This window comes from Penicillium argentinense (genome assembly GCF_028826775.1).
Source record: "Penicillium argentinense strain IBT 30761 chromosome Unknown utg000003l_segment0_segment0, whole genome shotgun sequence".
Classification (NCBI taxonomy): domain Eukaryota; kingdom Fungi; phylum Ascomycota; class Eurotiomycetes; order Eurotiales; family Aspergillaceae; genus Penicillium; species Penicillium argentinense.
In genome coordinates, this window is record NW_026622662.1 from 390,966 (window position 1) to 411,711 (window position 20,746).

General features: G+C 50.4%; 6 protein-coding genes across 6 annotated transcripts; 4 read left to right on the forward strand and 2 right to left on the reverse strand.

Annotated features, from left to right (window-relative positions):
* Positions 1-3,731: 3,731 nt before the first annotated feature.
* On the forward strand, positions 3,732-5,191 carry N7532_002311 (uncharacterized protein; the record flags this gene model as incomplete). The annotated part of the gene is made up of 2 exons (XM_056614805.1): positions 3,732-4,218; positions 4,272-5,191. The coding sequence occupies 2 exons, from the start codon at positions 3,732-3,734 to the stop codon at positions 5,189-5,191; spliced, it is 1,407 nt and encodes a 468-aa protein (XP_056477777.1).
* Positions 5,192-6,630: 1,439 nt separating this feature from the next.
* N7532_002312 (cytochrome and DOMON domain-containing protein) lies at positions 6,631-7,794 on the reverse strand (the record flags this gene model as incomplete). The annotated part of the gene is made up of 1 exon (XM_056614806.1): positions 6,631-7,794. The coding sequence occupies one exon, from the start codon at positions 7,792-7,794 to the stop codon at positions 6,631-6,633; it is 1,164 nt and encodes a 387-aa protein (XP_056477778.1).
* A 953-nt stretch (positions 7,795-8,747) lies between these two features.
* Positions 8,748-9,517, forward strand: N7532_002313 (cupredoxin domain-containing protein; the record flags this gene model as incomplete). The annotated part of the gene is made up of 3 exons (XM_056614807.1): positions 8,748-8,984; positions 9,038-9,141; positions 9,202-9,517. The coding sequence occupies 3 exons, from the start codon at positions 8,748-8,750 to the stop codon at positions 9,515-9,517; spliced, it is 657 nt and encodes a 218-aa protein (XP_056477779.1).
* A 1,341-nt stretch (positions 9,518-10,858) lies between these two features.
* On the forward strand, positions 10,859-11,255 carry N7532_002314 (uncharacterized protein; the record flags this gene model as incomplete). Its single annotated transcript, XM_056614808.1, has 2 exons — positions 10,859-10,871; positions 11,011-11,255. 2 exons carry the CDS (start codon positions 10,859-10,861, stop codon positions 11,253-11,255), a joined length of 258 nt encoding a protein of 85 aa, XP_056477780.1.
* A 459-nt stretch (positions 11,256-11,714) lies between these two features.
* Positions 11,715-13,083, forward strand: N7532_002315 (M20 family metallopeptidase; the record flags this gene model as incomplete). Its single annotated transcript, XM_056614809.1, has 3 exons — positions 11,715-11,814; positions 11,869-12,277; positions 12,330-13,083. The coding sequence occupies 3 exons, from the start codon at positions 11,715-11,717 to the stop codon at positions 13,081-13,083; spliced, it is 1,263 nt and encodes a 420-aa protein (XP_056477781.1).
* Positions 13,084-17,747: 4,664 nt separating this feature from the next.
* On the reverse strand, positions 17,748-19,248 carry N7532_002316 (uncharacterized protein; the record flags this gene model as incomplete). Its single annotated transcript, XM_056614810.1, has 2 exons — positions 17,748-19,004; positions 19,060-19,248. 2 exons carry the CDS (start codon positions 19,246-19,248, stop codon positions 17,748-17,750), a joined length of 1,446 nt encoding a protein of 481 aa, XP_056477782.1.
* Between the last annotated feature and the right edge of the window lie 1,498 nt (positions 19,249-20,746).

Below are 20,746 nucleotides of genomic sequence, written 5' to 3' on the forward strand. Positions count from 1 at the left end.
CCTCGAGGGCGTACGCCTCCATGCAGCCTATACTCATGAGAAGAAGAACGGCTGTCAAGACGCGGTTAGTCAATTTGTGGCCCTAGCCAAGAAGCAGTGGAATCTTCCGATCCATGCCTTTCGATACGATAACGAACGCTCTGCGGGTCGTACAGTAGAGGATTTCCTGTCAAATGAAGGCTTTATCATTGAACACAGTGTCGTGGGTACCCCGGAACAGAATGGCTTCGCGGAGCGATCTGGGGGGTGGTAATCACCATGGCTCGTGCTCTTATATCCGATGCAGGCCTTCCGAAGAATCTATGGCCAGAAGCTGTTAGAGCCGCGATATGGATCATCAACAGATCGCCCACGAAGTTGCCAGACGGCCGGTGGATAGTCCCTTACCAAGAGGCATTCCTTAATCAGCCACAACAACGTGTTAACCTCGCGAATCTGAGGATTTTCGGCTGCCGAGCATATGTGAGGAAGCAAGTTATTCCGAACGCAGCAAAGATGGAACCACGCGCCGAAATAGGCTATCTCGTTGGCTATGAAGCCTCGAATATCTGGAGGGTGTGGTTTCCACGCAGAGGAGCCGTACGATCAGTGCGAGATGTTGTTTTTGATGAGAATGTGTTCTTTAACACTCAAGAGCTAGAAAAGGAGCCTGTCAGCGATATCTTGGAATCCATGCCATTCGTTATCGACGACAACGAGGATTCTGACCAGGTTATTTCTGGACCAAGTCTGGATATACCTCAGCCAGAGAAATCAGCCACTCCAAAGCTAGTGGAGCCTCAACAGATGATATCACCGTCACCCACGCCATCCATTCAGCCTATACAGGCCTCGATGCCTCGCATACCACCAGAATCAATCCCAGGTGCCTTTCCGGAACCACCAACTCGTGATTCTCAAGATCAACTCACTGAACAACTTCAGAGAGAGCTCTCAGCCGCTACACCTACACAAGGGACTCGCATTGCGCCTAGAGACATCGTGGGAGATATCTCGACTCGGAACATTCTGTCAGGCTCACGTAAACGAACATCAAGAGATATCAGCAATTTAGCCTTCTCGGCAGACGAGGATGCTGAAGAGGGTATACTCGCAGCCTTTGCAACTGGCCTCAACGGATCTCACTCACACACGAGACCTCACCGTGATGATCTTCCCCCTGAACCCCGGAACTGGCGAGAGATGATAAATCACCCGTTCAACGAAGGTTTCCTAGCAGCCGCCGGCCTTGAGGTAAAAACTATCGAACGAAAAGGCACCTTTGATGTCATACAGCGTCCAAATGACCGCAGCGTGCAGGTGCTTCCGTTGAAATGGGTATTCAACTATAAATTCGATAGCGATGGATATCTCGCGAAGCTGAAGGCGAGAATCTGTGTGCGAGGAGATCTCCAGAAGCTCTCTACAGAAGAGAAATATTCAGCTACCCTCGCTTCCCGTACGGCCCGCACCGTTCTTGCCCTAGTCGCTGCATTTGACCTTGAAACACGCCAATTTGATGCCGTCAACGCCTTTCTCAATAGCTCACTGGATGACACAGTGATAACCGAGATGCCAGAGGGATTCAGACAGTCTGGACATTGCTGGAAGCTCTTAAGAGCTCTCTACGGCTTACGGAAATCTCCGAGGCTCTGGCAGCGCGAGGCCTCAAAGGTCTTGACTCAGCTAGGTCTCACTGTCGTTCAAGAAGATCTTTGTCTCTTCGCATCGGACGGCATTATCATATTCTTCTATGTGGATGATATAATCATTGTCAATCACCCATCTCAGCGCCAGCGTGCGGCAGACATTAGAGAAAAGCTCAATGTAACATGGGAATTGAGAGACATAGGCGAAGCTGAGTGGTTCCTAGGGATTCGTATCGTCCGTGACAGACAACAGATGGCCCTCTGGCTCTGTCAGGACTCATACATCTCCTCTATGGCCAGCAGATATCACCTTACCACATACCGCCGCTTCGATACACCCTTACCACCAGCTACATTGAAGCCGTACGCTGGGCAGGCCACAAAGGAACAGATTCATGAGTACCAGGAAAAGGTAGGCTCCACTCAGTATGCCACTACCATCACACGGCCAGATGCAGCCAAAGCAACTTCCGCGTTAGCTCAATTCCTCACGAACCCGGGACCGGAGCATCTCGAAGCGATCAACCGTGTGATATCCTACCTATACCACACCCGTTTTCTTGCCCTTACCTACCGGCCACGCCGATCTGAGGACAACGAAGCCGTCACTCTCTTTAGTGATGCCTCGTTCGCTGATAATCCTGACCGGAAGAGCTCGGAGGGATACATATGCATCATTTTCGGAGGACCAGTTGACTGGAGAGCTAGCAAACAGCGTACAGTGACTACCAGTACTACCGAAGCGGAGCTACTGGCGATCTCTGAGACTGCAAGGAATATTAGCATGTGGAAACGTCTCTTTGAATCTATTCGCTTTGATCCAAAGCACGAGCTCGCTATCAGATGTGATAACCAGCAGACGATCCGGCTTCTCACCAAGGAAGCTCCTCAGCTGCGCACGAAGCTACGTCACGTTGATGTACACAACCACTGGCTCCGTCAGGAGGTCCAGGCAGGCAGAATTCTCATCAGATGGAGCGAAACAAAGGACATGGCTGCGGATGGGCTCACCAAGCTACTGCCGCGTCAAAAGCACGCAGAATTCGTTCAATTGATGGGCATGGAGGATATCGGAAACCTGCTCGATTAGCAGAGGATTTTTGGAGATTGTGCGAACGCTGAGGGGGTGTGACAAACTGAGAAGGTGGTCAAATACCACTAGGACCCTTCGGGATTGGCTTATTCATCGTTCACCCAATTTCCACCTAGTATGGTGTCATAACACGCCATAGTTCAACTATAAAGACCCCTGAGATCGCTCAACCGATCGGGGGACCTACAATCAATCATCTTATTCTGTTTGGACATCTTCAGTACTAGCCAGTACATCGATTCCTCATCCTGACAGATAGTATTCAGGGGATGTCGATCAGGTTGTATTGTTGATCATGTGACCCATGAGTCGAATTGGCCACCGACTATGGATTGCGGCCCGGGGATTCAGGCACTAAAGCTTGGCGCCGAGCTATTAGGGGAAGCGGGACTCACTTCCTTAAAAGTTGATTCTTCAGGTTTCTTTCACCAGAGGAAGTGATTTTGGGACTTTTGTGATCGCATGATCACAATAATAGCATACGAATCTAGCGATTCAAGGCATCTCCAAATATCGACCATGTTGGAGATGGATGGCGTGCACAGAAACTCGTGGCGGTTTACGTAACTAGCCTAGTCTGACTCGCACGGGTGGGTCCGTGAAGATTTCTGCGTCTACGGTTGATATCATGGCATCGCGTTTCTCGCTTAGGGTGGCCAAGTTCTTGGCGGAAAATTGCGATTACTCACAAGAGTGTTGAGAAGAAGATATTCGTATGTTTGTCGATTGTGAAGTCAAGAGTGAAGAGGAGATATTAGCTGCATAGAAATCGAAATGTAAGGTCGGATCGGATCTAGGCCGATAATTTTAAATTTGCTCTCATGGGTTGGGGTTGTCAAAAAGGAAGGTCCCGCTGTCGCGGCTGCTTAATGCTGAGCACGCCATCGCCCCTCGCGATTTTTTTGCCGGGTTTCCTGGCCGTCGGGTTCTATGGCTCACGCCGGCCTCTACCCTTAACTTCTCCTGTCTTTCTTCTTCTTTCTCTATACTCATCAACAAGGGAAGTAATAATGGGTTCAACAGCTCCTGAGCAAGAAGTCGGGGATGTGGCAGCGGAGTCCGTCGAGACTCAGGTCTCTGTGCCTGGTCGTCTGAAGTCTGTGTTTCGGTCAATTCCCTTTCAGATCGCCATTGCTAGCGGTGTGTCATTCACTGCTCCCGGCATGTGGGATGCTTTGAACAACCTTGGTGCTGGTGGTGCCGCAGAGCCGTATGCTGTCTCTGGAGCCAACGCTCTGGTGTATGGTCTGTTTGCTGTTGTCTGCGTGATGGCTGGAGCGATTAATAACCGCATTGGTCTTCGATATGGCTTGGCGTTGGGGGCTATCGGTTACCCCATCTATGGTGGTGGTCTTTATGCCAACAGTTATACCACCACGACATGGCTGATGTTCTTTGGAAGTACCCTGTGTGGTATCTCCGCTGGTTTCTTCTGGGCTGCCGAGGCAGCTATTATAATCGGTTATCCCAGCCCGAAAGACCGTGCTTTCTATCTTGGTATGTGCTCGCAAAGGACACTATGCCAATGCCAAGGACTAACGATCTTTCAGCTATCTGGCAAACCGCAAAGGCTGCTGGCCCTATTGTGGGTGGCGCAATAAATCTTGGCCTCAACGCGGAGAACTCGTCCAAGGGTACCGTCAGCGCCGGAACGTACATCGTTTTCATCGTCATCATGTGCCTCGGTCTCCCCATCGCCCTTTTGCTCAGCCCTGCCGAGAAGGTCCAGCGCAAGGATCAATCCCTGGTTGTGGTCCACAAGCAGCCCACCTGGGGCGCTGAGTTCAAGGCCGCCCTGTCCTTGTTCAAGACTCGTCGTGTTCTCCTGCTTCTGCCGTCATTCTTCATCAGCTACTTCTACAACGGCTTCATGAGCACCTGGGTTACTGACTACTTCACCGTCCGCGCCCGCGCCTTCAACTCATTCTTCACCAACTTCGCCGGTGTCGCGTCTTCCTTCCTTATCGCCGCACTCCTCGATCGCCAGTCCATTTTCATCAAGACCCGTGCCCGCATTGCGTTCACCTCGATCGTCGTCATTCTGACCGGCACCTGGATCTGGGCCTCGATCCTCCAGAACGAGTTCTACAGCATGCCCGAAGCCCCTCTGTTCGACTGGTTCAAGGGCGGTTTCGGTAAGTCCTACGCCCTGGTCTTCTTCTGGCAATTCGGAGGCCAGGCATTCCAGCAGTTCCTCTACTGGCTCGTTGGACAGTACAGCACCGATATCTCCTCGCTTTCCTACCACACCGGTATTTTGCGAGGAATGGAGGCTCTGGGCCAGACCGTCGCTTGGGCCATGCAGTCGGAGGGCAATGCCAACCACTTTGTCAGCATTGGCTTGAATTTTGGCATCACTCTTCTTTGCATTTTCCCCACGTGGCTGGTTCTGTCTGACCTGGAACACAGCCACGAGGTCACTGTCACTGCTGAGGACTTGCAGAAGGATGGCGACGCCAAGCCGGTATAATTCATGCACACAGCAAGACTTGGGCACTTCAACAAGTGTCGTTGAACAGAAGAGGGATTTAACATCCTTCTGCATTATATTGCACAATTGTATTTTAGAGCCTTAGACCTTTTCAACATATACCCCAGTCTATAATGATAATTCAAACAACTCTCGCAGGCGAGTTTTCGAAACATGGTCCTCTTTGTTTTGAAAATCGTATATACTAAGACTTGCGGTCCGATATTGTCCCGATCAATCTGTACTTTATGCAGAAAGCAGTATTCTTGGCATATGAGAGAATCACTGAAATAATGAAGGATCATGTGAGAGAAACACAAGATTCCTTTGCCATCGACACGAGGCCCCTGGAGGTTCCTGTGATATCGATGGATTCATTTTCTTATTAGTGGAAGTCTTGCTTGTGTAAATTCCGAGATACAAATTGACGAAATCCTTAGGATATCTTATTCAAAACGTACTGTGCTCTTATCTACTAATGAAGCAGAACTCTACAATTGGGGTCACTTGAGTAGATAATTCAATTGGAAATCGCTTTGATCATGAACGCAACAGCTCCCCGAGCCGGCTGCCACCCAGTGTCTTAGATGTTGGTTAGTCCAAGACTCTGGGTGGGCAGCAAGCTCGGGGAGCCTGAGCAAACAAGAGCTTCGCTTCTGTAGTCAGCGCGTCGATCAAGTAGTTGCGGCATCCGCAAACCTTGCATGGCATTGTGACTTAGTCATGAGTAGAACATGTGTTTGATGCATCAAGCTGACATCATGAAGTAGCATACACTCTGGTACAGGTGCCTCCCATGAGAATCGTTTCGATCGTTAGACATGGATTCGGTCATGAGGATCGGCTCGACTGGGGGCTGGGGTTGAAAGATTCTGTGGTGCGCACACGTACTCAAGCGTAAGTGTTGCATGAGATCATGGTTGAACCGTGGAGTGTGAATGTCTGTGAACCTGGTCAGCAGAAGGCACGAAGGAACTGGCAGAGGGAAAAATCAAACCAAATGTTTCACAGGAAGGTCATCAAATAATCAAGCAAGTGCCCTGGGTTGGCACAAGACCAGACATGTGTGGGCAGTTTTGGGGGTTCGTGACTGGAGAACTGTCTGAGGAGTATATAGCAAGTGAGTTCACACGAAGGAAGCAGTAAATGAACCAGCACCCGGATAGAGATATTGCCATATGTTTTGCTACGATATTCCGAACGCGCTCCGCTGCACGACAGATTCACAGAATAAATTCTTAGTGTGAACACTGGGGCATGAGGTTCTGCTTTTATGTAGTCACAAAGATTTAGAGCGAACCAAATGTCCTGACCTGGTTGAACCATGAAAACGCTAACAATTCCAGGCTGTATCTGTGTTGCTACTATTGCTATTACTACTATTATGACAGGAAGGGACAGGTGGCCATGGCCGATTTGCGCACACTTTCTGTCTAGCATCATGTCCGGCGGCGGATAATCCGCGTCCCTTTTCCAGACACAAATACGATATATGCGAGATAGACCACAGCGACGACTCCTACGACCACGCTATACGCGACGACTGCTCCTGTTGGTGCATCCTTCGAGCCGACACCTGCCAAACGAAACCCCAGACCACCGTTGATAACCCCTAGAGCCAGAAGGATTCGACCGAGCCAGCGATGCGCGTACGCAAATACCCCTTTTTCTCCCATCTTAAGGAAGTGCCGATGTTGCAAATAGCCCATGACAGGTTGAAAAAGGACGAGCAGCGAAACGGTCACTATGCCAATGATTGGGTGGTATTCCTCAACCTCGTGCAGCTTTTGTGCCATGGAAATACCGATTCCCATGCCGGCGATAGCCAGGCACAACGTGAAGAGTTGGAGGAAGGCATGCACTTGGACAATCATCGATGATGGGACTACATGAAGCAACAGGGCGAAGGATGGGAAAAGGATGGCAAATGCGACTATCATTATGACAGCGTGCGCAATCCTCAGATTATTGACCGAGTCTGGGTTGAATGTCGAGGCAGAACCACTAGAACTCGGAATCGTACCGTTGAGTGTCGCGAATGGATTTTCGGAACTTCCACCAGTTGCTTGTTGAAGATTGATGGATGCAACACCAGAGTTGTCATGCTTAACTATAGACACAGAAGGACTGTCGGATTCGATCCAGCTTCCACTCTTCACGGCCCAGACCCATGAACTCGAAGAACTGGTCGGATTGATGCTTCCACCGGACCACGATATGCAGCTGTCACACCGAACGTTTGCTGTCATCACCCCATTGTTGACGCCACTCCCGTCGAGGACTGTCAGCTTTGCCTCGGAATTGTATGTTGGCATGACATGTTGGAGTCCCAGTCGCGGAGAGACTGTGATATTTGTGCCATCACTGGAGGCATAGACGACGAAGATATTCGCTCCAAGCATTTGGCTACCCTGTCCCCAGGCAAACCACTCCAGCTCATGGGTAGACTTCAACTGGAAGAAGATTGGTCCTGAGCCTGAGGAGGCAGTATGCGACGGAATATTGACGTCGAAAGAGATGCCACTATAGCCCGGAGGGGAGAATTCTTGGATTTGAGCAAGGACTGTGGCGGACAACAGCCAAAAGTATGGCAACGGTTGCATGATGGCTAAAATGGATATTATCGTGCCGGAGCCATCGATGAGACGACCGGCCGCTTAAGAGTTAATTTAACTGTCCTAAACTGACCTTACCACAAAGCACGAATACGAGAACGACAGCGGCTTTGTGGATGACAACATGGTGGCTTAGAGGCAGATCAGGGTCCAAGTTTAATCGGATTACACACTTGCTCGATACGACATTTGGTACAAACCTTGGTCGGCTCTTGTCCACGCGATGCGTGGCGGCCACGGTTCTTCTGCAGTGACGGCCGGCGGGAGCCAATCAAGACGAGTTTAATTTGGGCCTTTCCGCATTGAGGGGGTCTACCCATACCTTATTGGACTAGCGCGTTGCTTCGCCTCCACATAAGCACCACAAGCAATTCCAAATTTGCACGGGTCAAAAGACGACCTGTCATGTCTCGGCGTTGCTGGGCTGGGGTTTTTAGGCCGATCTAGAGCTCCACTGGGAATGTTATTGTAAAAGTCAAAGCCCAAAGCTCGATCGCAAGTTTCGTGATCATGTTTCCAGGCCAATCGGAATGCCAAGACCTTTTCCTCAATCTGGGAACGAGGTGCTCCAGCCACGAGTCCTCGAATCATTCAGAAAGAGGTGTTGCGCTTGTACCGTATTCGGGATATGCGCTGGTGGCTATTCCTAACCTTAGCTTGGAATAGTGTGCAAAGCTTGCTATCCCCGCACCTGCAAGACCCAGGAAGAGAAAAGCATTGAGCTGCCCGGTCTTTGTGCCAAGTATAAATGCAGTGGTTTGTTCTGATCATGAGAATAATCTATCCACCTTATTCTGCAAAGTCTGGTCCGAAAGTTCGAGTACTCAACTATGATGATGGCCAAGAGATGCCTTTGCATCTTTCTATTTTTGACTCTCCATGTTGTGGATGCTCAGTATGGAAGCCGGGATGATGCGACCACAACTTCCAGCACATCGACAATGACTAGCTCGAGTACAGCGGCATTAGTATCGAGCAATATACACAAAGTCGATGTCGGGGAGGACGGACTGACCTTTGACCCGGACACCCTCCATGTATCTCCCGGAGGAAAGGTAGAGTTCCATTTTTACCCTGGCAATCACTCGGTCGCCCAGGCCGCTTTCGACAACCCGTGTCATCCAATGAGCACTAGCAGCTTTTTCAGTGGTTTCCATGCCCCTACGCACGACGAATCAGTAAGTTCATTGAGACTTGGTCTGGTTTGAGTAGATTTTGATCGTCTTTCTAGTCTACCGTCTTCACTCTCACCGTGAACGACACCGACCCAATCTGGTTCTACTGTGGGCAGGTCGGTCATTGCCAAGCCGGCATGGTCGGGGTTATCAATCCATCGTGAGTGAATTTCTGGATCAAGCTCTGCTATACGATGCTTAACCACTATATGCCTGACAGAGGCGCAAACACCCTTGATTCGTTCAAAAACGCGGCCTCGAATGCGGACGGCATAACTGTCCCCTCGGCTGTTCAAGGCGGTGTCCTCGGGAAAAATGACGAGACCGAATCATCCACTTCGTCTGGCGCTAGCACGGGGACTGCAAGCAGTACGGAAACCGAATCGTCCACTTCGTCTGGCGCTAGCACGGGGACTGCAAGCAGTACGGAAAGTCCTAGTCCAAGTGCCGCAAATGCCGGAGCAAAATCGCATTCTGTGATTGATATGAGTTGTGTCTTGGTTCTTAGTTTCTTAATGGGTCTATTGCTCATGTAGGAAAACGCTCTCATGCAACCTGATCTGTGGGTTGGTGGGTTGTCTTCACGCGGGATTTATTATTTCGATGGAGCTCCTATGTCTGCTCCTTGGCAAATATTTTCCATGAATGGCCGATCACCGACCAATTTATTGTGTTACTTAAAAGATCTTACCTGCCTTGACGTTAAGTAAAGCGTGTCTTACACTCGTTTGTAAAGGTCATGTGATTTCCCATTCATCTCTCACTTTCAAGTTGATAGCTAACTAGTCTTTTTCTCTTCACTTTCCTTTCGCTTACTTCCCACACCCAACCAACTCCGTGACAACCCCTACCATCATATTTCACCAAGTACCTCATCTGCAACGTCATGTCTGCGATTGTTAGTTGGCAACGATCTTTCCCTGCAACTTGAACACACAGGGGAACCCCGACTCATGGTTGGCTGCCCATCGCCTCACTTCTCACTAGATCCCTTTGCCAGCCTACACATAACTACACATGCGCAATCCCGCACCAATGCAGCAATCCTCCCCATATCTCCTCGGGCACCTCATACTGACCGTCCTGTGCTCTTTTCCGAGTAGACTACAGACATGGATCGAGGCAACAATATGGAGATCGGGCGGCATAGGCTGGAACCCAATTTCGATAAATACCACCTCTGGGTCGAAAGCCTGAAGGCTATTTCAGTTTCGACGACCTCAATCTTTGGCCAGTTGTTACCGACGGGATCCGCCAGTCCGCGACCCCCGAGCACCCTTCCATTGCGGAAATAACAGCACGTGCTATCAGAGATAACCACCTTCGAAGCCGGCGGACCTTACACCGGCAATCTACGATGACTACATCACTCTCAACGTCTCGCCTTTCAATCATACCTTCAAATCCTGGGAATGCCTAAACAATATCGATATCATAGTCATTTACCCAACTGTGTAGGAAACCGTTTTTGTTCAGATTTATCGTTTTCGTTCAGCTTCTCAAGCCTTCACCCAGAACCAAGATATGTACAGCCGGTCCCAGCGCGCGTCCTAATTTGGACGCTAGGTGAGGCCTGATTCCAATTCCCGGATACATTATCAAGGACACGAATTCAAAGAGCTCTTGGTGGTATTCCAGTGTGTGTCATCACATTTCAAGCGTTGCTCGACAAAAGTTTGGGTATTTTGTCGACTATGAAGACAGCCAGATACCACAACTTCGCTGACAAAGCTTTGCGTTTACACAACACCCAAAAGATTCCTTCTTAGAAGAAATGTTAAGCATTCCCTCTCCTTTCGGCGCCCGTCTCTGTCGCTCATCGAAGTATACGAGCCTCTCCAGATGCGTTGGTTAGCCGTCCGCTTTTGCAGTTCATAATGTCAGGAAACGGTGCGTAGCAACATCACTACGGGGGTAGCTTCCTGCCAGGAGTGATGGACCTTTTGCCTCCTCTGCGGACGGCAGTCAGTTACCATAGTTTTAGTATTGCATCGGTAGGTTAATATTCCACTAATTGCTAACTTGCTAGTATGCGTAGCCCAACTTGCTCCTTTCTGTTATCTTCTTCTGCTTCTGCTCTCCTCCATTCTCGAGGCACTTGCATCCCGTCAAGGTAGTCTTAACACATATGCCTACATTGGGTATCTCAGATCTTCATATATCGTCAAGGGAGCCAGCACATATCCCGATGCGGATGCTCTTGATCCGCTCTGTCTAGGCTCTCTTTTCAACACAGACTCGCGTGACCTCAACGGAGAAACAGGAAATTCATGATGACTCTGGAAGCGGAGACAACGCTCATTTCTGCAGATAAGAGAATAAAAAATTGCCTTCGAGATGGTTTATTGGAATGCTGCGTTTCTAATAAGAAAGGACGGGTGTAATGTGATCTCGTCTCTCTCGTCCACCAAATCCACTTTTCATGAGGTAAATGGGGAGCACTACTTGCTCGGCTCTAAGACAGCGGTAATCTCTTGTAAGCAAAGAATATATTTTTACCAGATCTTTCCCTTATCGTGGTCTATAGAGGGAAGTGCATGCGGGGGCGGGTCCGCCCACACCACTGAGCAGCATTTGCGCGGCGGGCGAGGCCAGCCCGGTAGTCGGAACTCAGCACGCGCCGGCGCGGCAGCTTCCGCTCTCCAACGTGCATAAAGAGGGGAAGGTTACCTGATAAGCGGAAAATTACCTCACACAATCAATCTCTTCCTTGCACTACCCAAACACGACAAAATGGACTTCTCAATGTACCATTTCGCCGGTGGAAACCGCTCTACGCAGGAAGTACAGGCTGCGATAGATGACTACCTCGATGGCCTGGCGCAGCCACTCCGTGAGCTAAATCAAAGAGTCGGTACCTCACAAACTCTGATGACCCGAATCCAAGTCACTGACATGCAATCACAGATTCACCAAAACCCCGAACTGGCTTACGAGGAGCACTACGCTCACAATCTTATCTGTGAATTTCTCGAGGAGCGCGGATTCCCTGTCCAGCGCCATGCGTACGGCCTGGCAACTGCCTTTGAGGCCAAAGTTGGAGACCCCCAGAGCCTGCGCTGCATCAACTTTAACGCCGAGTACGATGCACTGCCCGAGATCGGCCACGCCTGTGGTCACAATCTGATTGCAACGTCCAGCGTCGCTGCCTTTATTGCACTGGCTTTCACCATTCGCAAATTCGCTCTCCCTGGCCAGGCTCAGCTGCTCGGTACCCCTGCTGAAGAAGATGGTGGCGGCAAAGTCGACCTGATCAATGCAGGCGCTTACAAGGACGTAAGCATGTCCTTGATGATGTGCGTCTCCATCTTTCTCCTACTAATTGCAGTTTCAGACTAACGTATAAAGGCATCCTATGTCGGAGGAAGAATTCGAAAGCCAGAAAGTCAAGGGAATCGGTGGCCGATCCACAATTGCCTGCTTTGACCTCGTCGCATCCTACCACGGTACCAGCGCCCACGCAGCCGCCAACCCTTGGGAAGGCGTCAACGCCCTCGACGCCCTTGTCCTGGCCTACAACGGGATCTCCATGCTCCGCCAACAGATTCGTCCCGACGAGCGAATTCACGGCGCTATTATGCAAGCCCCAAAAGTCACCAACGCGATCCCCCAGTACACACGCACCAAGTACACGATCCGTAGTCGCACCGAAACCAGGGCCCGAGAGCTGGGAGAACGTGTTCGCAATTGCTTGGATGGCAGCGCGAAGGCCACAGGCTGCAAGGTGGAGATTGAAGAGACCCAGATGTACTCCAACCTGATTGTCGTCCCGCCCCTCTGCGATATTTACAAGTCGTTCATGGGTGATATGGGTGTCGAAGTCGATTCTTACGACAATGAGCTTATGCCGGGCTCTACAGATCAGGGTAATGTCTCTCACCAAGTTCCCGCGCTCCACGCTCTTGTTGGTATTCCGGTCACTGATGGAGCACATAACCACACTCGGCAGTTTACCGATGCTGCGGGCTCGGATGAAGCACACCGTCGATCGATCATTTCTGCGAAGGCCATGGCGATGACGGCCTGGGTCTTGCTCACGGATCGTGTGCAATTCCATGCTGTTCAACAGTCCTTTCGCGAGGTTAAGCCGAAGACCGAATGATTGATTTCCTGCGCTAATGGTCGATGACAGGGAATTTCGTAGTTATTCGACAGCGATTTTCGATGTATTTGAAGACAAGCTAGCAACAATAAGAACACATTTTACCTGTCGATCTAGCCTCTTATCGGATAGCGGGCTTCGTGACATGGCACTCCGGCGTCTGTTGCCAGTGATACTAACCAAAAGCCTCGAAACACTGAACTTGACTGAACCAGAGGTTAAGCACCAGATTGTCTTGGCATAAGCCTCCCCCTACCCCTAATTTGGGTTTAGTCCAAGGATCGTGGGCCAGTCATGCCAGCTCCACCGCCGATCTCGACCCACAACCATGTGTGCAATCGACGCCATGAACAGATCGGAATATCACGACTATCAGTAGCCAGAACTTGCTCCGTGTATCCTGGAAGACTGCACGATGTCGAGTTTTGAATGCCGCGGTAAATTTCTCCGATTAAATTCCAGAGGACCTTGAGAGTCAATGATGTCATTCGTGTTAGGTTCTGGACGCCACTGTATATATTAAGCTCGACCGCTCTGTTTATATAATAGGGTATGACTAAGTCTATTTAGGAATATCTTTACTGAGATATTTAGGGTCACAATCAGTGACAAAATCAGTATAGTTAGTCCAATGGCATTTAGCGTAGTATGCTACTTGTCCTACCATTGATCAATCACGGATATTGAGTGAACGGGCATGGAGGCACCATGAGTTAATAGTTAATGATCTCAAGACAACTGGAAGCTAGGATATTTATAGGGGGCGAGAATTTTTCAATTGTCAAGGGACAGGTTAGGTCGGATCTGTCAGCTGTTGGCGATGCCCCTGAGCGCTTTGAGCGATGTAAGCAGGATGGGTTAAATTAACCTGATCGTAGGACACAGGTCGCGTATGTTCGGACCAAGATTCCATTTATTTCTTTTTTCCACTGAAATAATGTTTATATGAAGGGGTTCCTCGTGAAAGAACGTGGAAAAATATAACGGCGACCACCTGAGCAGGACCGTCGATAACATATTAGTGATCAGCCGTCCAACCTTCCAGCTAGCCAGTCATAAACAAAGTCACAAAAATTATTTCATAGTGCTGTGAGCGTATTTAATTGTGAGTGTGATTGAAGATAGCGTGGTTAACATTCAGCTATTACGCATAGTATTTAGGGATGAATCCACAGAATACTGTGACAACAGCCCTATATAGCAGGCCATGGCTGCCCCTCACGAGATAGATAATGTACAGCACATTTGGCAGCAAAAAGGCTTCACGAGTTGGTGGAAAACAATGGGAAGCGCTCTTGGCAAAGGAACCTGAAATCGATGGCAGAACAAAGATGAGTTCGTTGGCGGTCACAAGGGCTGAGGAATCTAAGGTGAACGTAAATGGAACTTTCAGACATTATTTTTCAAGATGAGCGTGAGTGGCGTAGTGGTTAAGGGTGTCACATACCTTCCATGATACTGCATTAAAGCGAGCGTTCGTCCATCGGGAAGAGTGACCTGGAGTCTGGCCAGCTACAGGTACCTCCTACTGGTGCCAAAAACTCAAGGGACGCCTTGGGGTTTTATAGCCTACTCCAGCTCGGCTGGCAGGTGAATTTTTTGTTCCCGAAGCAAAATGATATTACCTTTTTCGGCCGCTCCTTTTAATAGAGCTGTCTATTTCATTTTTTATTAAACTTCTGCGGCGCGAATCGCTGAGAAAAAATGAAGATTGTCGAGGACCATTGCAGATCGATGCCCCAGGTACCTGGAGCCTGCCCTCAAGGAGGTACCGTGTGAAATCGTGAGGCCTCGCGTACAATCCAGCGGCCTGCCATTTTTATTTTCCTTTTTTTTGCCCTCAGCGACCACCGTTCATCAACAGCCATCGCTGGCCATCTCAGAAGTGAACTTGTGCATCTAGAATAAGTTCCTCCATCGTTCAAGACCATTTTGGACGTGATCACCGTATCCGCCCTTCATCAACTCCACCGTTCGACCGCGCATCGAGCGTAGCTTCCTCCGTCATTGTGTACCCCTACTACTACGCTCCATAAACTCACCAGCTCTATGGTCGGAGCTGGTACAAAGCATTGTACCTTCTTCCACTAACCTCGCAGTTGTCTGAGATTGAACGAGCTAACCTTCGCGTCATTTTTTTACCCAGACGACACAAAATTGCAGCCTACATGCATCCCTCTACGATATCCCGACTGCTCCACGATCAACAACCTGTCCTTCACCCACAACAACACCCCCCCCCCCCCCAACCACGACCAGTGATCGGGCGCGTTTCATCTTCTTTGATTGACATTCGCATCCTACAGCCAAATGACGGACCTCCGCCTGAGACCACCGTCGTGCACGGCAAAAAAACGCGACCAGAGACAATGAACATCCGCGCTGGAGCCACCAGCTACACCTCGCAGCATGACTCCCATGTGAAAAACCGACCCAGGTCTGCGGCCTCAACAACCTGCTCAATGAACCGAACGCACTGGACTACCACAGGTCGATCGAACGCGACTCGGGCACCACCTAGTTTGGAAACGATACCTTCGGAACCCCCAAAACCGCCAAAAGAGGCCAGCCTACAGCATGTTACACCTACGAAAGCCTGGACAACATCTGGGGTGAGATATCGACCCACCGTACGCGTCCTTGGGTGCTGCTCTCGCTGAGAAACGCCGTCACGCCTCGCAGCACACCGCTGTCCTCAACTCTTCGTATCGCGGTGGAAGCAATGACCTGCCGAGCAAACTATCGAATACAATCGTGGGCGGAAACTCGCGTCGCCAGCTACGGACCATGTGCCTTTATTCGATGTGGGGTCGTTTTTAAGCTTGGGTGGAGAAACCATGGCGCTCCAGGGATATTGGCCAGGGCACCAATCACGGACGCACGCATATGCAGAAGATCGGGCTCGTTGCGGATGTGGATAAACAACACACGGAAATCATTGGGCTCTCATTGGACTGGGCGAAAGCGAGATCGAATGCCAAGATGTGTTTTTCCAGTGTCATGGCGTGCCGGGTTCCACGGAAACAGACGCCAGACAGCGCGCATAATATGCCTATGGCATCTGCATTTCCCGCACACTTTTACGTTCATCATTGGGAAATCTACCATTGCCCGCCTGACAGAGAACAGCCCCCACCATCATGTCTTCCAACGCGCTACCCAGCCTGTCATCTATCTTACCCGAAGAGTCCATGTCCTCTACCTCTTCTTCAGGCACATCACCCGATGACTCTCACACCGTGCTATTCGAAATAGCCTCCAACGGACGCGTCCGAGTTCCCGGAATGACTGAAGTTTCTACGCCGCAAAACGAATGCCACTGAACGGCGATCAACGCTGGGATGTACCAGTCTTGGGAAATACACGGAAATGAGCTCAACAGAAATCGTCCGACGACTCGACCTCTCAAAACACCAAGGTGCGAAGCCACTGAAAACCAACCGAGCAACGCCGACACGGCGAAAACACCCGGGAAAGCCCTTAAAGCTCTCTCCAAATATCATCGACCGCGTGATCGAATACATCGAAACAAGTCCAGAAAATGCGGCCAAGTCCTATTCCGATGCTCTGGCAGGCTAGGAGTTGCCCGTTGGGGGCAGACTCTTCAGAAAATGCTCAAGTCCCGAGGTGTCACTACACGGCCCACGGCAGAACACCCACATTCTTTGAAAAAGGGCGAAAGCCTCATTCATCGATCTAAGGATGCGTGCCAGTGGGCGCGATTAGATTGCGCAGGACTGTGACATCACTGAGCATTTCTCGCAGTGGGTATCTTATCGAAAAGCTTCATCCGAGGGTTGTCAGTGTCCAACTCAAGTTCAACCACCTTCGCCCTCCATGTCGGTATGTATGTCGTACATGAGACATCTTTCACCGTCGCCGTACCGATACCTTTCTTAAACATGGCGCTAACCGGTTTTTATTAGAATGATCCCCGGGCCAGAACAACTTTTTACAAAACACCAGTCCAGTCTTGCTCTCCCCGGTCGGCCATTACGATCTACAACCAATGCCAACCCTTAAATTGTCCTGTCCCCAGCATGAACATTAATTGTCAGCTTGTCAGTCAAAACTCGCGCTACTGATTGTTGCCCTGATATCTTCTGTGGGCAGTTTCCTGCCTTGTTGCCCGTCTCCACTATGATGGCACTGAGTGGGTTGATCTACAAACACCATTTTAACATGCCCATCGCCAAGGGATGGCCTCGTTTATTGGCCTCGGCGACAGGATACATCAAATCAAAGGTTACCATCAGCGCTAAGCTTTAGGCCTCGGTGCTACCCAGGAGACAGGCGCGTCGCTACCATGACGCTTTGGTTGTCCACGATTCTGCTTCTCCCTGGCAGCCTGGCAAAAGCTGTGCCGTCTCCGACGGACAGCCAGTTCCCTACGCCGGAGTCAGTTCGTCAGGTTCTGGCCGTGCATCACAATAATCTCTGCTCTAAGAATAACGGCACGTCGGTACCACTCTCGCACCGGTACGCGAAATTGACATGACGCCGACGACGCAGAATAAACCAACCACCAATGAAGAAGGCGAGAATTGATTTGTACATAATGCTTAAATAATCCGATAACCTAACAACCCGAAACTCCACATATGCGAACCCAATCGCTCAACCAGATCCCACTGAGGCCAGCCCGGCTGCCCCGACACCCGTCATCAAACCTCCTTGACAGCTTGCTCTATCTTCGCCCAGGCTCTCGGCAGCAGGGTGCCCATGAGCCAGTAATTTCCTGCATGGTCTTGACCGAGCATGACAAAGATGTTATAGCCGACGTAGCCGGGCCCGACCCCCTCGTTGTAATAGTTCACCATCGTCCCCAAGGGGTTATTCCTCGCTTTGTCCGGTTCACCTTGTCTCACAACTGCGGGCCCGAACTCCGCCATCGTCATGATCTTAGCCTTGAGCAAGTTGTTGAAGATGATCGGCACTGAATTTGATTCTCCGAAGAGCAGCCGTGGCTCCCGGCCTGCGTCCTTGTCGTGGAAGATTTGTCGGAGTAGAGCCATGGCTTGGGTTTCAGTTGCTTGCTCCGTAAAGTGCTGTCGATGTTGCAAGGCTATCGATCCAACCGACTCCGAGCCGACCTTGCCAGAGAGAAAGGTATATGTGCCCAGTACGATGTTCTGAATAAACACACCCGCCGACTGAGCGAGAAGTGGGAGCCGAAAACGTCCATTCATCAGGTTCAAAACCGTCACGGGGCGTTGACTCGGTTCTGACGCGGCAAAGGATTTGGTAATCCATGCTGTGAGAATGTCGCTATCACTCACAAACGGTGCTTTCTCCAGATCACAGGTAGCCTCCAGAACCTCATGCAACGTTTTGACCTTCAACCGAGCGAACGCATCCTTCGGTATAAAAATAACACGCCGCTCTCTTTTCGAGTTCCAGAACTTATCCCATAGAAACCGAAGCATGAAGATGAACAGTCCAGATCCCTCGAGTCGTTTCCTCTCAGCGGCCAACTCTTCAAGCGAATCATCAGCGCCCGTAATCAGCGGATGTCGACAGATATCCTCTCGTGCGCCCAGAACATTAGGAACTTCATCTTCCCGACCGGCGAGAACAGATGACCATCCTTTGAGCAATGCCTGGCCTCCCATCGCGTCCATCAAAAGATGTGGCCAAGCCATTGCAACCAGGGTCGCGTCAATGAACGACGTCACATGCATGGAGATCATGGGCTCATTTTGCCGAATCATGTCTTCGAAACTGGGGAAATTCGGTCTCGCAACGAAAGGTCGCGTCGCATCGGTGACGTGGTGAACAGATGGCGTGTCTGTCTCTCTGGGCAATTGGCTCGCGACCGGATGATCGCCCAACCGACAATCATGGCTTTGGTGAGTGAAGAACACTGATTTGTGATCCAGGCCCGGGGAATGAGGGACGTGGATTTCGAGTTTCCCACCCTCCTACGATCATTCATTAGCCTCGTCGCGATTTTTACGTAAGGTCGTGTGTTCTTACCTTCCACCGCAGCCGTCCACCCAACTTCCTCCAGTCCTCAATCCGCAACAACTTAGACAGCGACTCATTCAACTTCTCCGTATCCAGCACATCATTGAAGCGCATCAACCAATTAACAAAGCACTGATTCGCCTTGCTATCGTCCAGCGAATGCAGCGGATAGACATCATCAGCTTCGAACACCTGCATATTGGAGAGACCGACGCCGACACTGTGTTAGTTGTAGATGCACTGTCAAAGAAACGGGGAAGTTCTCGCAAATGCGGAGACAGGGAGCCCAGATCATTTTGAAGCAGCGCACATTGCAAGAACTGGGGAACGCCATTATTGAGTGCAGCCCGGATTTTAGGGCAGAGCGCGTCCCCGCAGAAACCCTGAACAGACTCGAAGTTCGAAGGGGTGGTGATCGGCGCATCAAGTTAAGATCGCGTGCATTGGTGGGACAGGGGCTGTTGAACCGCGGTTTGGCTGGCGACGAAACTCTGTGAAATGTGGGATCGGCTCTGTCGTCATACCTGATCGAGTGAACGCCCTTGCGTCTGCTGTGATGGCCGACGACTAATGAGTATTGCTTTTTTGTGGTGAGAGTGATTTGTCACCTGCCCATAAGTTGAGAAGTGAGGCAGTATCTAAATATCCGACCGTTTCGGGCGCTGAGACGAGTTTCAAGGGTTACACGTGTTTCGGTAGTGGCGACGCAAAAATGAGGCAGCATTCTTTGGTTCAAGGTCGTGTCCCGGGAGCCCGCGAGACCATAAGCAAAATCAATATAGGAGGGGACAAGGTGCGCCCCGTATTTCATCGTGAATCTGGGGGCGGGTCCTGGGGTGAAACCGAGGAGCGAGAAATCGCGGGGTCATTGGATGTCCTCCCCGACAAACCCCAAGAGAAAAACTCGTCCCAGAAGCTGCGAAATCCAGCACTCTAATATTATCCAGAATTCAGAGCTAGAACGGCCTCTTACTGCTCGCAATGATGGCACCGCGCCGCCAAGATGGGAGACCATCACGTGATTTCCTGGCCCTGTAGTTATCTGTTTGACAGATTTGCCTGTTATTCTGCGTGAGGCCGCAATACTGGATCCATAGTGTCTTGGCGCTTATCCTAGTTTCCTACTCACTTTCTCTCTTCAGTATGCATATGTACGTGATTCCTGATGTCAGAAAACATCACCCTCTTGCCGAGTACCATTTCCCTTGTTACATCAAATCGGGTTGAATGAGGCTCATGGCTTCCATTTTCTGCATATATTATAGCTTCGACAAAAGGCAAGCGCCGAATGTGATCACAGAAACACAACCACCAGCCCCCAGTCAGTTCACATCCTAAGTTCATCAGTTTCCTTCGGCTCATTGACTGATACTAAGACTGTTTAGTTAGCTTTAGCCGGTAGTCTCAGCCTACCAACCGCTCCAAGTCAACCATATACTCCAAGTCAGTTAACTGCTCCGCGTCAAACATATGCTCCGCGTCAAACATATGGTTCAAGCCAACCAACTCCTCCACGTCAACTAACTGCACCACGTCAACCAATTGCTCCAATTAGACCTCGCCACGACCCTGATATTGGGTCCCTCCTACCGACTCGCGACCCGGACCTGGACGGTTCCGGTTTCGAGCCTTACGACCCGGACCGACCCTCAGGGTCATAAAATCTCGTCAGGGTCACCCTGACTACGACCCTGAC